The sequence below is a fragment of the Myxine glutinosa genome, chromosome 4 (genome assembly GCF_964187855.1).
Source record: "Myxine glutinosa chromosome 4, kmMyxGlut1.1, whole genome shotgun sequence".
NCBI classification, from domain to species: Eukaryota; Metazoa; Chordata; class Myxini; order Myxiniformes; family Myxinidae; genus Myxine; species Myxine glutinosa.
Window position 1 is genome coordinate 141,046,321 of NC_136264.1, and position 15,421 is coordinate 141,061,741.

A 15,421-nucleotide genomic window follows, 5' to 3' on the forward strand; every position below is an offset into this window, starting at 1 on the left:
TATACAATGTATTATTGATTTATGCTGTTGTAGAGTAAATTCTTACCCACATATGTGTATTCTTTTCATATAATTTAATTTTGATTATATAATCCCGATTTGTATTATCTATTCGGAAGAATATTTTGTATTGTATATATAATCTTTAGCTGTCCACGGTACACTCCCTCAAATTGTTAAGAAAGGCCTATTGGCCATAGTGTTCTTGAATTGCTTTTTTCTTTCCTGGCATCTTGGGGGAGTGTGCACGAACAGGCTACTGTTATATGTGCAATGTCATATTGTATGATTTCATGTGTTTGATGCCAAGTAAATAACAATAATAATAATAATAATAATAATAATAATAATTGCCCTGTATTTATGTACTTGAAATAATGTACTGAAATAAATTAATAAATGTTATGCAGATTCATGTCAGGTTTTATTCGTGACCACCTACACCAAAGGAATTCACATTTAATTTACATCACGGTATTGTTCATGCTTACACCAACAGGTCATTGCTGTACCACCATGTGCAGACACAGCCGCTTTGGCCCCGTGCAATCACGAGGAAGCAGACACGCGCATGATGCTCCACGCAGCAGCTGCTATGAAATCTGGACACCGCAGAGTACTCATCCGCACCGTGGACACAGATGTGGTGGTTCTCGCTGTGTGGATGGCCCAGGAGCTTAATGAGGTAGTGGACGAACTCTGGTTAGCGTTTGGAACCGGAAAGAACTTCTGCTACATAGCAGCACACGAGCTGTCTGCTACCCTGGGACCAGACAAAGCCAAGGCACTGCCAATCTTCCATGCAATCACAGGGTGTGATACCGTCTCGAGCTTTGCAGGTCGTGGCAAGAAAACAGCATGGGCAGTATGGGAAACTTTTCCAGAAGTGACCAATGCATTCCTGGACCTGGCATCTGCACCAAGTGAGATCTCTGAGGATACACTGGCAACCCTGGAGAGATACGTAGTGCTTCTGTACGACCGCACATGCACATGTTCTGAGGTGAATCTGGCAAGAAAGAAACTCTTTGCAAAGAAATCTCGATCCATTGAAGCAATACCTCCAACACAGGCCGCCCTAGTACAACACGTGAAGAGAGCAACTTACCAGGGTGGACATTGTTGGGGACAGTCTCTTGTCCCACACTGCTATCTCCCATCACCATGCGACTGGGGGTGGGTGGACAATGACGGACAGTTCGATCCTCTGTGGACAACACTACCAGAAGCTGCCAAATCCTGCTATGAACTCATCTGTTGTGGGTGCGAAAAAGGTTGCAGTGGGAGATGCAAGTGCAAGAAAGCGGCTCTGAAATGCACAGCACTGTGTGCCTGTGATGGTGACTGCTCACATTGAGTTGGAACTGTGACACTTGGCATGACTTGATGCGATACGCTCGCTAGTTCTCTTGCTGAACGTGTGTATACAATGTACGTAATATGGGATTATCAGTTGCTTATGTGCATTAAAACATATTTCAATACAACCATTCAATTCATTGACCTCAGAAATGTACATCTAGACACCAGAATCAAGTATCTAGCTGGCATAGAACCAGAGATATCGGTCAGCAGATTTTCGGAAGCCGCCATCTTGGAATCCAATATGGCGTCAGTAAATCAATTTCCGCCATCTTGAAATCCAATATGGCGTCAGTAAATCAACTTCTAACTAGAACCATTCAATTCCTTGACCTCAAGTTTGTACATCCAGACACTAAAATCAAGGCTGTAGCTGGTATAGAACCAGAAATATTTGTAATTAAAGATTTTTAAGCCGCCATTTTGAAATCCAATATGGCGGCCACATTGGGGTGAATTCCAAAGTGGTTCCATATCTGAAAATGTTCTCCATATAATATTCTATCATTCTGCCAAATTTGGTGCTTCCATCACAAAATGCACAATTGGTTTGCTATGCCGCTGCACTATAGTGATATACGAGACAGGCCAGGCTGCTGCTCCATCACGCTGGAGTGTTGCCAAGGCAGCCATTTCAGGGCGGGAAGTTGGAATATAATCGGGAACGCGGCGCACAACGGCCTGCTCCTTTCGAAATTTACTGTGGGCTCGCATATGGCCACATGGGACAGCTTGAAACGACTCCTGCGAATGACGACGTACTCAGTGATGACTGATGTAACACCAAATCTGCAAAACACGAGGAGCCGGGAATCAAATCTGAACTCGATTGGTCAAAGGGAAATTAAATTCCAAGCGCTATTAAATCGAATTCCAAGTGCTATAAAACAGTAAAAAAAAAAATGCGCGGCCATCACCGTGCGTGCTGATAATTAAGTATTGAATCATCGGCCACTGTTACTGTAAAAAAAAAAAAAAAGGTGTAAGAATGTATTCTTCCTCCAATCACGGCACCATTGAGTTTTTACTTTGGTACACTGCACGTGCACGCGGAAATGTTCCTTTAAACATGCAGTGACGAAGGAATGATTCGGACTCAACCAAGTTTTCTAAATAGGGGTGCTACAATAATATACATAAAAAACTACATTATCTCCGCATATTATTCGGTGAGCATTAAAAGACTTTTATTTTTTACACCTTTATATTTATAAAAATTATATTATTGATATCACTGAAGATTTGAGTTGTATTACTTCGTTATGCTCTTAATTATCCCCACCCCATGTTGTTGGGTCAGTGGTTCGGTTCGCTCGTTGGCGGGAAATCGTTGTTCGGCGGTGAAGGAAGCCTGCATTTCGTGCTGCTTGGCGTTTCTTTGTGCGAGAATCCTCTCTCTCCCTCCTACCCTGTTGCGTTTTTGGATCGGATAACCAGGTGAGGTGAGGTGAGGTGAGGTGAATTCATGCTGCTGCATAAAGTGTGCAATTGGTAGAGGCGAGTGATCGCGAACGGATGCGATAGGTGATTGCGCTGAAGTGAATGTCCAGAATGTGGAGGCCGATGCGGGTTATTCGGTTAATGGTGGAATGAGGAGATTAATAATAACAATGTGATGAATGGGAAAGCATGTGGTTGATTTTTAAAATTATTATAATAGAAATGATGCCAGTGAAGTCTGAGGTAAAGTTCTTCAAAAACTGTGTTCGGATGAGAATGAAAAAGTCATTGGAAGGTTTGTGTTTAATAGGAAAAGGAAAGAATGGAGATTAGTGAGGAAAGACAATGGTTTAGTTGGGGGTAGGGAGTCGAGAAGTATGTGAGGAGATTATGAATCTGGCGGGGGAGGGGGGAAGACTGAGGTAAGTATGCATGGTGATGGCGCAGGGCCGCGGGCGGACCAGGTGAAGGTTTCGCTTTGGATGAAAATGCTAGGGAAACGGATCGTAGGGTTTGTATGAAAAGACTGATTTGGGAGAGAAAAGGAGGATCTCTGTCATGCCAGGGCTCCAGGATCTAGTCTAAGGTAACTTGTCCACAAATCGTATTCGATTTCCTTGAATTGTTGCTGAACTGCTGTCCTTTTTGTCTTGCAGTGCCGTGTGAAGAAGAAGAAGAAGAAGTGAATTTTTTTTTTTTTGAACAGAAGTGCAACAATGCCTACAGTGGGCACAACAGGTAAATTATTAATAATAATAATAATAATAATAATACTTGGAAATCATTACCTTTGGGCTGGCAGGATGGCCGACAGGTACGTACATTCGCATTTGAGGTGTCCAACCGAGGTTCGAATCCCGACCCAGCTATAAAAATGATCATCAAGGTGTTTCACAGGTAGGGCTTCATCAATGTGTGTGCCGTCCCCCCACGGTGTCCTTCACGAAGAGTAGGCAAGCTATCGCCGGCATCCTGAACAAATTCCAAATTCCTGCCATAACCTACAGGGGGCACTGCATCATCACCAGCGGGGCTGCCGTGCTCTCAGCAATGATGCAAACAGCCGTATGCTGCACGCAAAATACCGATTACCTATGTTAACAAGTTTACTTGCATTCCTTCATGTGAACTAGGCCTACTTGATATAATAGATTTGCTGTACCTTGGAATATGTAAGACTAAGTGGGGCATCTTGCATGTTCATCATCTGTAAGTTGTATATACTTGCTCGAATTCCCCGTCTATGACTGGCAGTAAAAACACTTGGATACTCAGTGTGTGTGTGTGTGTGTATGTGTGTGGTGTATATTGTATATGTGTATGTTTTATAGGGCAAAGGGGGGCCTTAAGCTCCAGGGTGCATTAGGCTCCACTACATTGTAAATCTTGAAGGTAAATATAATGCATTTACAATGTAGTGGAGCCAAATGCACCCTGGAGCTTAATGTCCCCCTTTGCCCTATTGTATATGTGTATGTTTTATATTGTATATGTGTATGTTTTATATTGTATATGTGTGTTTTATATTGTATATGTGTGTTTTATATTGTATATGTGTATGTTTTATATTGTATATGTGTATGTTTTATATTGTATATGTGTATGTTTTATATTGTATATGTGTATGTTTTATATTGTATATGTGTATGTTTTATATTGTATATGTGTATGTTTTATATTGTATATGTGTATGTTTTATATTGTATATGTGTATGTTTTATATTGTATGTGTATCTATCTATATGTGTATGTTGTATATGTGTCTATCTATGTGAATATTGTGTATGTTGTATATGTGTGTCTCTATATGTATATGTGTATGTTGTATATGTGTCTATCTATATGTATATGTGTATGTTGTATATGTCTATCTATATGTATATGTGTATGTTGTATATGTGTCTCTATATGAATGTATGTTGTATATGTGTCTATCTATATGTATATGTATATGTGTATGTTGTATATGTGTGTATGTTGTATATGTGTATTTGTGTATATTGTATATGTTCCCGGTGTGTACCCCGGTTTAGAATAGGTACACCATATCCCTGCGTGTCGTAACGAGGCTATTGTTCCCTGTTCCCTGACGTTATATAGTCACGTGAAAAAGTAAGTACACCCCATGTAAAGTTTTGACTTTTTCAACATATTTCAACACACAGCTATTTGATCTTCATTTCAACAATATTGAAAGATAAAGGTGATATAATATAACAAATATCATGAAACATTTACATTTTGTTGTCCCGGGTTTCGGCACATCTTTTCCCGGTGTGTACCCTGTTAGAATAGGTACACCGTATCCCTGCGTGTCGTAAGGGGCGACAAAGAGGGTTGGCGTCAGGAAGGGCATCCGACCATAAAAACATTGCCTCAAAAAGAGAACCATGACAATTACAACTACATATGGGCAGGGTACAGCCCGAAGTGGAGATCGGTTTCTGAGGTTTGGGACATGGAATGTAGGGACAATGACAGGGAGATCAGGAGAAGTGGTGGAAGTATTGATCAGAAGAAGAGTGGACATATGTTGTGTGCAAGAGATGAGATGGAAGGGAAATGGTGTGAGAATGGTGAAGGGTAGGCAGGGACAGAAATACAAGTTTGTGTGGCAAGGGTGCCCGGAGGGCGTGAATGGTGTTGGTGTCCTGTTTTCTGAGGAGTTTGTAGACAGTGTGGTGAGTGTGACGAGGGTGAGTGATAGGTTGATGATGGTGAAAATGATGATTGGAAAGCTCTTGGTGAACGTCATATCGGGCTATGCTCCGCAGGTTGGTCGGAGCGATGAAGAGAAGGACAAGTTCTGGTGTGCGATAGAGAAGCTGATGGAAAACGTGAAAGATGAGGAAGTTGTTGTGGTAGGAGGATACCTAAATGGACATGTGGGAAGGAGTATGGACGGTTTTGAGGGAGTTCATGGGGGTTACGGATATGGTGTGAGAAATGGAGAAGGTGAAAGGATTTTGGAGTTTGCTGATGGAGCTGATTTGTTCATTTGTAATACTCAGTTCCAGAAAGAGGATAATAAGCTTGATACATACACTTCAGGTGGGTCGACGACAACCGTTGACTACATGATGGTGCGTAGGCGAGATAGGGGGCACCTCCGGGACAGAAAGGTGATCCCGGGGGAGGAGGCTGTTTCACAGCACCACTTGGTTGTCTGCGACATAAGGTTGAAAGGTGTGAAGAGAGCTCGGCGGGTGAAGTACCAACCGAGAATGAAGGTGTGGAGGTTGAAAGAGGTGACAGAAAGGGAGGCAGAGTAGAGGATGATGTGGTTGAGCTTGAACGTGGTTGGATATCAATGAAAGATAGTCTGTTGGGAGCCGTTGGTGAGGTATGTGGATGGACAAAAGAAGCACCGAGGCACTCGGAAACAAGGTGGTGGGATGAGGAAGTTGGAAAGACGATTGACGAGAAGAGGAAGAAGTTCAAGGAGTGGCAGAAGGCGAAGGGTACGGGAGCAGAAAAAGCAGAGCATGAAAGTTATAAGGCAGCCAAGAAGGCTGAAAATAAAGAGGTAGCAAAGGCGCAGGAGGCATGTAGGAAAATGTTCGGAGAACGCTTGGATTCGGAAGAGTGTCAGAGAGCGGTATTCAGGATTGCAAAGCAGATAGCGAAAGAGAGGTGTGATGTGATGGGGGTGAGTTGCTTGAAGGATGAAGTGGGACAAATCGTTGTGGACCCAGATGGAATTGAAGGAAGATGGAAGAGATATATGGAAATACTGTTGAATACAGAGAATGAATGGGATGGCAACATAGAGAGTAACCCAGTTTTAGGACCGGCAGAGAAGATAACTGAGGAAGCGATAAAAGCAATACAACAACAACAACATGCATTTTAAAGGCCATTTTCCCTGCTAGAGCGGGGGTTAGCCTTGCGGGCCCCATGACAATCTTCTCCATCTTGCCCTATTTTCTGCATCTCTCCTTGATAACCCCCTTGCCCTCATTTCTTCTTCCACCATCTTTAGCGAAGTCTTTCTCGGTCTTTCCCGTCCTCTACTTCCTTCTACATTCATTTCCATCACTTCTCAACCAGTCACTTTCATCCTTCCTCAACACATGACCAAACTATCTCAACCTGTTCCTCTTCACAGCATCAATCACAGGCTCTATTCCCATCATCTTTCGCAATTCATAATTTGTCTTCCTCTCTCTCAACGATACTCCGCACATCCGTTGAACCATTCGCATTTCCACCCTTTCCAACCTTCGTTGCTGCTCTACGTTCATTACCCATGTCTCGCTCCCATAAATCATAACACTTCTCACACATGCAGCATACACCTTTCCCTTCAGCTTCAACGACACTCCCCTCCCTCCTCATCAGCACGCCACTCAGTTCCCGAAACTTCTTCCATGCACATCTCACTCTAGCAACCGTTGCCGAGTCTGATCCACCTTCTCCATTCAGCATGTCTCCGAGGTAGCAAAATGTTTTCACACCTTCCAGCTTCACGCCGTCTCCAAGATCCAACTCAACATTTCCTCCATCTGCAGCTCCCTCTGTGCACACCTTACATTTGAATGTAGCTGCCACACTGGTTAATGACCCTCTCAGACCACTACATTTTTGATGAACCCACTCAGCGCACATTGTACATTGAATGGAGTTCACTCCGACATCCTTCCTGCACACAGCACAGGGCCACTTCCCAGTTCTTTCCACCTCACCACATGCTTTACCACTTGCCATCACCTTCGTCTTTCCGATATTCACCTTCAGACCTTTTGTCTCCATACATTCCTTCCACTTGTTCATCTTTTCCTTCAGTCCATCCATACTTTCCGCAATCAACACCAGATCATCTGCATACAGCAACTCCCACGGTAAACCCTCCTTTACGTTCTGAGCCAGCACCTCCATCACAGCTACAAATAGTAGTGGACTTAGTACCGACCCCTGATGCACTCCCACCTTCACGTCCCAAGTCCCAATTGGGGCACTGCATCAGCGGCACAAATGCGCTTCCAGAGAAATGATGCAACCAGCAGCCACAGGCTGCATATGAAACAACAACTTTAAAAATCAAAAAAATCTGGCATCCAGATCCACATTCAGAACTTCACCAAAATTGAATCGATTCTTCCTTGTCACACACCCAACCTGTCCACCAAGTTTCATCCGAATCAGTCCACAACCTTTTGAATTATCCTGCTCACAAACAAACTGACAGACAAACAGACAGACGGGTGAAAACTTAACTTTCCCCGCGCCTCCACCCTCCCCCCCCCCTCAACCCCAAACCTTCAGTTCCTGAGGTAATTATGATTAAACCACCCCAACCACTCTCTCCTCCACCTTGTATAGACTGTACTGTTACAAAAGTTCCTGATGTCTGATAACAAGAGAAAAATGACCACAGTGTGATCACCAGCTGCAACGTGTAGAATCATGAGGATATCCGTTGCAATATGCGCTACCAAATTCGACCAGTCATTAAATTATATGCATGCACTAGCGTCTTTTTGTCTTTCAGTTCTGGTCTTGCTTTTGTTTTGCGACGCAACATGCTTCATCAACTGATTACATATAATGTATGGACGTGGATGTTATTTCTGTTAATGTTAATGTTAATTCATTAATGTTATTTATTAATGTTAATTCTGGGTGGCAGAGGGATAATTTGAAACGGGCTTGGTTGGTCGGGGAAGTCCGAGTGTATGCACATGCGCTATTCAATAATTACACCTCATTTGTGTCGAGTTCTGTGAAACGAGATTGATATGAAAACATTCATGTTGTCCTTGTTGCTAAATTTATTCTGGTTTCTTCAAACAAATCGCGATTTTAGTCCGCGATGTTCTTACCTCATACCAACGCACGTCCCGAGTGCATGCACATGCGCTATTCAAAAAGGCACCCCAACAACAAGAACAACAACGTGGTCCTCATAGAGCTGCTCGTCGCAGCTAAAAATATGGATTTTATATTCAAAGTACTGTACTCGGCAAAGGTCGGCAAATTGAGTACCAGCTTGCTGGGATGAATGATCCCGGTGTGTACCCATGTCCCGTGTGTCCCGGTGTGTACCTCGGTTTAGAATAGGTACACCGTATCCCTGCGCATTGTAAGAGGCGACTAAAGGTTGGCGTCAGGAAGGGTATCCGGCCATAAAAACTGCCTCAAAAAGGGAACCATGAGGTCATGGGGCCCGCAAGGCTAACCCCCGCTTTTGCGGGGAAAAATGGCCTCAAAAACGATCATTCATTCACTCAAAGTACTGTACTATAAATACATCTCCACTGTGGTAAGTAAATGACTACCTACCTAGTAACCCTCATTATGCAAAGTTTTTTTTTATTTTTTATTATAATCTTTATCCCTATATGGTGAATTAAAAACATGTCCCCTATAATAATGATCATTTTTCTTTAAGAACAGGGGCTCTTATGATTCCATGAATGGTGTATTCATACATCTTCCTTGTTACCTTCACCACCAGAGGTGGATGGAGGTTATGTTTTCACCCCTGTCTGTCGGTTTGTCCGTTTGTCGGTCTGTCCGTTTGCGAACAAAATATCTCAAAAAGTTGTGGACGGACTCGGACGAAATTTGGCAGAGATGTAGTGTATGTGACAAGGACGAAATGATTAGATTTTGGTGAAGATCTCGATTCGGATAAGGCTACTAGAAAATTTTAAGTGATTCTTCACCATTAGGAGATGGGGCCAAAAACGATACATAGCAGGATATCTCAAAAACGTTTTGGATGGATTTGGACGAAACTTGGTGGACCGGTTGGGTGTCTGACAAGGACGATTCGATTCGATTTTGGTGAAGACCTGAATATGGATTCGGATATGAGAATTATTTAATTCCTAAAGTGATTCTTCACCATTGAGAGATTGGGCTAAAAACGATATATAGCAGGATATCTCAAAAGGTTATGGATGGATTTGGACGAAACTTGTTGGACAGGTTGTGTGTGTGACAAGGAAGAATCGATTCAATTTTGGTGAAGATCTGGATCCGGATCCAGCTAGTAGAATATTTAAAGTTGATTCTTCACCATTGAGCGATATGGCCAACCAGGCGGAGGTATGCTCTCTACTAATTCGTTGATTCCGTTCTATTTGGTCGACTGATTTCCTGGACCGGGCCTTTAACCTCAGATTTTGGACACAGTTTTCTCTCCATTGGTTTCATGTGTTGAACAGCAATGCTCATGTGGTTTCAGGGATTGCTGTGGCTTACAAATTGTTGCGAAGCCACATTGGTCAGCCTTGCACCATTTTTGTTAAATGCCGAGATGCCAGATTTGTACTATCCTGTGTTTTTGCAGAAGCATTAAAGGAACCCGATGGAGGAATCATTTTGGATACCATGTTTGAAGAGGAGGCGAGGTTGGAGCAAGAATCTGAAGAGAAGGAAAAGGAAATTATTTTTAAGGTAAATGAGAACCACTTGCCCTACTTTCGCATAAATATCAGTTTCTAACTATGCTGTCCACAATAAACACCATCGGTATCCACAATAAATATTGCAAATAATTAATTTTATTGGCTTCAAATTATTTGTTTGAAATGTTGCATTTTCTGTAACTACCCAGTGTAAGGAAATTGATCCTGGCGTTTGTGATGTTCCTGGCTCTCTAGCTTTCAGCTCTATGAATGAAGCACCACATTTGCTTTCCTTAACTAGAACGGCACTTGGTACAGCGCATACCTCTATCAGGTTGAACAGTTTACGTTTTGTATCTCGCTAATAGGCCAGATCTGGATCCAGACCTGCGCCCAAATCGAATCTGCTTGTTCTTCTCACCTGATCATCTCTTCCACCAAGTTTTGTCATACCCCATCCATAAGTTTTTAAATATCGTGCGATGCAGTATATTGTTTGTCGCCCAATCTCTCAATGCTGAAGAATCACTTAAAAAATTCCAGCATCCGGATCTTCACTAAAATATAATAAATACGCCCTTCCCACATACCCAACCTCTCCACCAAATTTCTTCTGAAGCCGTCCACAACTTTTTGAGATATCTTGTTCACAGACAGCCAGGGGTAAACACATAACAACCTCTATCCACCTTTGGTGGCGGAGGTAATATAATTTTGACAAGTCTCACTTTCAGGTTTTATGGTTTGTCTAAATCATTTTATATTGCTCGGGTGTCATGTGTTACAGGTTCAAGAAAGGATGGTTAAAGAGAATCTTGAGTCTCGTTATGAAGGCTTGCAGCTCTTACTGAGCAAGAGTAATATTTACTCAAAGTTTTTACTGTCACGGATGGAGCAGCAGCAAGCAAATGTATGGAATTATGCGAAAGCATCATCTTTATGTGAAAGTCTTTTTTTTACCAATGGGATTTTGATGAGTCGTATTCTACAATGTTTGTGGAGTTTGCCTTCTTTTATTTATTTTTACTTTATTCAGCGATGTGTCATAATTATCACATTTCTTTGTTTATTATTTTTAAATGTTATGATGATTTTAAAAATATGGAGTAGAATCAACATTTATTCCATAAACAATAAACCAGAATAAAAAAATTATTCCTATTTCCCAAAACAGCAGTTTCAACATATTGGTCTCATCAGATTAAGGCAGAGCATGCCCTTTTGAGATTGGCGAAGGTCAAAAGGCCAACTGAAAAGCTGTGAAACCCCACCTTAATTATAACCTGCTTCCAGAAATATGTGTCAGTAGAATATTGTAAGTATGCCAAAATTATATGAAGATACTAGTTGATGCACCCGGCATTGCCCGGGTTCTTTTTGAATGAATTTAATCTTCTGTACTAAAAATGGAATAAAACGCGGCCTTGCGAAGCAGCGGAGTTTGACTATCCGGCCGCGGCCGCATTTCGTTCATTTACTACTATAATTCAGCTTTTACTCGCGGCCGTAGAAGATTGACTACTATAATTCAGCTCAGCTTTTAATTGCGAAATGGGCCCAGCCCGGCCTCGACTGGCCTCACCACCTAGCCTATAACCTTCCCGGGGCCCATCCCGACATTTTTTGTTTCAGAGGTTTCCTCCTATCTTTCACCGTTCAGGAGATTAGCGTGTGCAGACAAACAAATAAACAAAAACTTTCTTTTATATATATATAGAAGATTATACATTCCAACATCTATTCTATAAAAGTGAATTTATATATTTGTTTGTTTATATACAGTATACTTCAAAAACTAAGAAAACTAAGTTACTGAACCAAATCCAACCAAATTTTGCATGTTGCCTAAGGGTTTCCAAAGTATTGTTTCTGTCAGGATAGCAGCATATCTGGGGGAGTGGGTTCAATGTGGGGGGAAGACACCAATATGTAAATGTGTTTGCTTAACACCACCTGATGGTATCTGGTATTACAAATCATCATCTTATAATAAAGTAAGTTTAAACAAACTTGATAATGTGCATTACGGCGATGAAATCTGAGTAAGAATAGCAAAAATTTCAAAATGTTTTATTTCGTTCATTTTTAAAAGCAGAGGTTCAAACCAAAGCATCCAGCACTGAGCTTCGTAGCAAAGTGGAAGTGATTTTTGCTCACACCATATATAAGCAGAAAAGGTGGTTGATGAAGATGATGTTGGCTGACCTCCAAGCAGAAGGAAGTTGACCTTGGGCAAATGATAAGGTGAATAGACCTATCATTTGTGAAGTACAACATGTTGTCTTTTGATTAAATCCGTCAGCAAAGCAACAGTTAAAATGCCAAGTTAGAGGATAAGATCAAGCAGTTGGGGTGGATGGAGATGCATGGGTTCTTCTGGAAACCCCCTCCTGGTGAAACTCTCAAAATCCAGGCTTACTGCACACTTCAACTCTTTTGTTCCTCACTTCTCTCACTTGTGGAACCACCTTCCTGAGGCTGTTCAATCCCACCTTTCCTTCCAAGGCTTCTAGCCGACAGTGTACTACAATTTCATGCCATCTTCTATCCTTAGCCATACTATTTTCTACATCCATTAGTACTGTCTAATATAACCCAACCATCTAACTTATGGGTAACTGTCTCCTCTCTCTTTCTCTCTTTCTCTCTCCCTCTCCCCTTGTTCATTCATTCCCATACTTAGCATGTTAATCTGTTGCCCTTCTGCTCCAATGACAGTAAATTGCTCCATTCCCCTCTTTTACCAAGCATCGTGCTCTTTTATGAGACTTGATCTTGTAGATAAATAATTATACTGAGTCGGTTTGCGTTTTGGCAAGTTTGAACCAGATGGAAGTAGCAGATGTGTAAATGTGGATTGAAATCTTCAATGTGTCCCAGCTTGGGAAATATTGCAGGTTAAGAGTAAAAGTCTAGAATAAAGTAAGAACTGACTACAAAGTAAAATACCCACCTGCTGGTTTATGTCCAGTCCTGAAAGGTTTATGTTACAAGCTATTGTAGAAACTTTGCAATTCAAATGAAAAACAAAGTATCAGGTTTGAATGCAAATAAATAATAGTAGGTCCTCCTTCTCCTGTTATTGTTGCTGCTGTTGTTGTTGTTGTTATTATTTATTTTTAATGTTCATCTTAGTTTTATTTTTTATTGTGCTTGTTGCTTTAGTTATGACTCTGTGATCATTCTTGATGTGCTCATGTTGGGGACACTTTTAGGCACAGCGACGAAAGGAGAAAAAACAAAAGAAAGCAGAAAAAATCGAGGATGAGAAATTAGCCCAGGTAAGGGCATCTGTATATTCCCTTTTCTGTTGCTCTTGCTCACCATACTGAATATAATGACAATTAGTAGTCTTGTAGCTTGTTTCCGACTTTTCTTCCTCTAAGTTTTAGCTAGCGTCTCCCTGCTCGCCGCACCCCACTATTTTAATTATTTGCAATGATTTTCACACATGTACTCATCATTTGAGTTTTAATTTTAGAAAATATTTTAAAAAAATTAAAATGTACAGTGCATTCGTTTTCTTTTTAATTTGCCTGTTATACATTGTGAATACAAATCCAGTCCAAATGAGCAAATTAATACACAATGCTGGCAATATTATGTCCAAAACAACAGTGCAGAGGGAGCGCACTTACCTTTGAGCTCTCTAATTTGGGTTCGATCCTCGACCCGGCAGGCAGGTTATTGCGTCCCTTGGATGGACATTAAGCCAGGTGTCCTGTCCGCTAGCCTTGGTTGGTGGATGTTAAAGATCCCACGGTGTCTCTGGGCATGGAGTAGGTGAGATATCGCCTTACCTTGAACAAATTTCAAATTCTGTCTCAAATCTGCTGCAGTGAAATGCCAAGCACGGTCAGCCAGTTCATTAAAGACTTAAGCCAAAAACGTTTTACAAAGCCTCCATCATTCAGTGATTAATTTCCAAAGTAGGTTTTTCTAGAAGGCTATAAAATTTAATAATGGCATGTACACCTTTGTGCCTTGGGGGGGGGGGGGGGGGGGGGGTGGGAGACAGAGGAGGGGTTGTGGGAGTGAAGGTGTTAATGGTAAGAAGAAAAATAGGAAAAACTTTCTTTAAACGTGCCCTCATTTCATTCGTCAGTTGTAACTTGCAGCAACATCTGCACATTCTTTCCACCTAGCAAGGAAGGCTGGTGTTATTACCCTGCATTATTGTACTTGTTAAGTTGTGGGTAGTACGCCATGGCAACGCCATACATGAATCTTTCGAAATGATAAACCCTTGTCCTTGTATGCACAAATATCCAACATCCCTGACAACAAACCTATTCCTCCCCTCTCCCTCAACCAAACCACCTCCAACCCACCCCCCTCCTGATCCCACCCCCCCCTTTCAGCAAAATTTGTTAGGCATTAAGATGGAAGTGATGGAAATGAATGTAGAAGAAAGTAGAGGATGGGGAAGACCGAGGAAGACTTGGTTAAAGATGGTGGAAGAAGAAATGCGGGCAAGTGGGTTAACAAGGGGAGATGTAGAAAATAGGGCAAAATGGAGAAGATTGTCATGGGGACTGTAAGGCTAACCCCTGCTCTAGCAGGGAAAATGGCCTTAAAATGCCTGTTGTTGTTGTTATATTAAGATTATTATGCATAATAGGCACAGTAATGTACTTGATGAAACGCTAGCTATTTCTGAGTTTAATTATTTCATGAATTTGTGTTATTTTGTTGTTTTATTAACAATAGAATCGTAATTGCCATGTCATAATCCATCTACAACATATTTCAGGTTGACGAAGATGGCAAAGTTGATGACTCGGTCAAAGGTAATTTGAATTAGAATAATGGATCACTTAATTTGCTAATCTCTTTTATTCACCTTTTCATTTTTATTTTGAGTACTTTGCAATGGCTTGCTCACATTAAATATGGAATACTTATTATTTTTAGAGTGGAGAAATTTAAACATCTCACCATCCACTCTGACCAATGTTTTTTTATAGAAAGCAAAATGAAATTTTAATAAGACTTTGAACGAAATGGGAAAATTTATGATCTCAAGAAGCATGGCTCAAATTGAATTTGCATGGCATGCTTGAGCTCCTTCTGCCGACAAATATTTAAAAAAACTGGAAAACCACTTCAGCATTTTATGAGATGATGAAAGAACGTAACTTTTATGAGCAGGTGAACATAAACTGACACACTTTTAAAATCCACTTTCATCTCATTTTCGAATCAAAGCACAAAGCAACCTAAAGCATGTCATTCAATACAAAGGCAAGGGGATATACCTGAAC

General features: G+C 41.3%; 1 protein-coding gene across 3 annotated transcripts in view; it reads left to right on the forward strand.

Moving 5' to 3' along the window:
- Positions 1 to 2,589: 2,589 nt before the first annotated feature.
- Positions 2,590 to 15,421, forward strand: part of HELLS (helicase, lymphoid specific) — a 73,097-nt gene continuing 60,265 nt past the window's right edge. The window contains exons 1-7 of one of the 3 annotated variants that reach the window (XM_078776523.1): positions 2,663 to 2,799; positions 3,459 to 3,540; positions 10,100 to 10,206; positions 10,945 to 11,067; positions 13,373 to 13,438; positions 14,519 to 14,629; positions 14,911 to 14,947. In XM_078776523.1, coding sequence (XP_078632649.1) covers positions 3,519 to 3,540; positions 10,100 to 10,206; positions 10,945 to 11,067; positions 13,373 to 13,438; positions 14,519 to 14,629; positions 14,911 to 14,947 — 466 coding nt within the window. In that variant the 5' untranslated portion in view covers positions 2,663 to 2,799; positions 3,459 to 3,518. Of the gene's footprint in view, positions 2,820 to 3,458; positions 3,541 to 10,099; positions 10,207 to 10,944; positions 11,068 to 13,372; positions 13,439 to 14,518; positions 14,630 to 14,910; positions 14,948 to 15,421 lie in introns of all 3 variants that reach the window. The other 2 variants (XM_068113604.2, XM_078776524.1) reach the window with 2 other exon arrangements.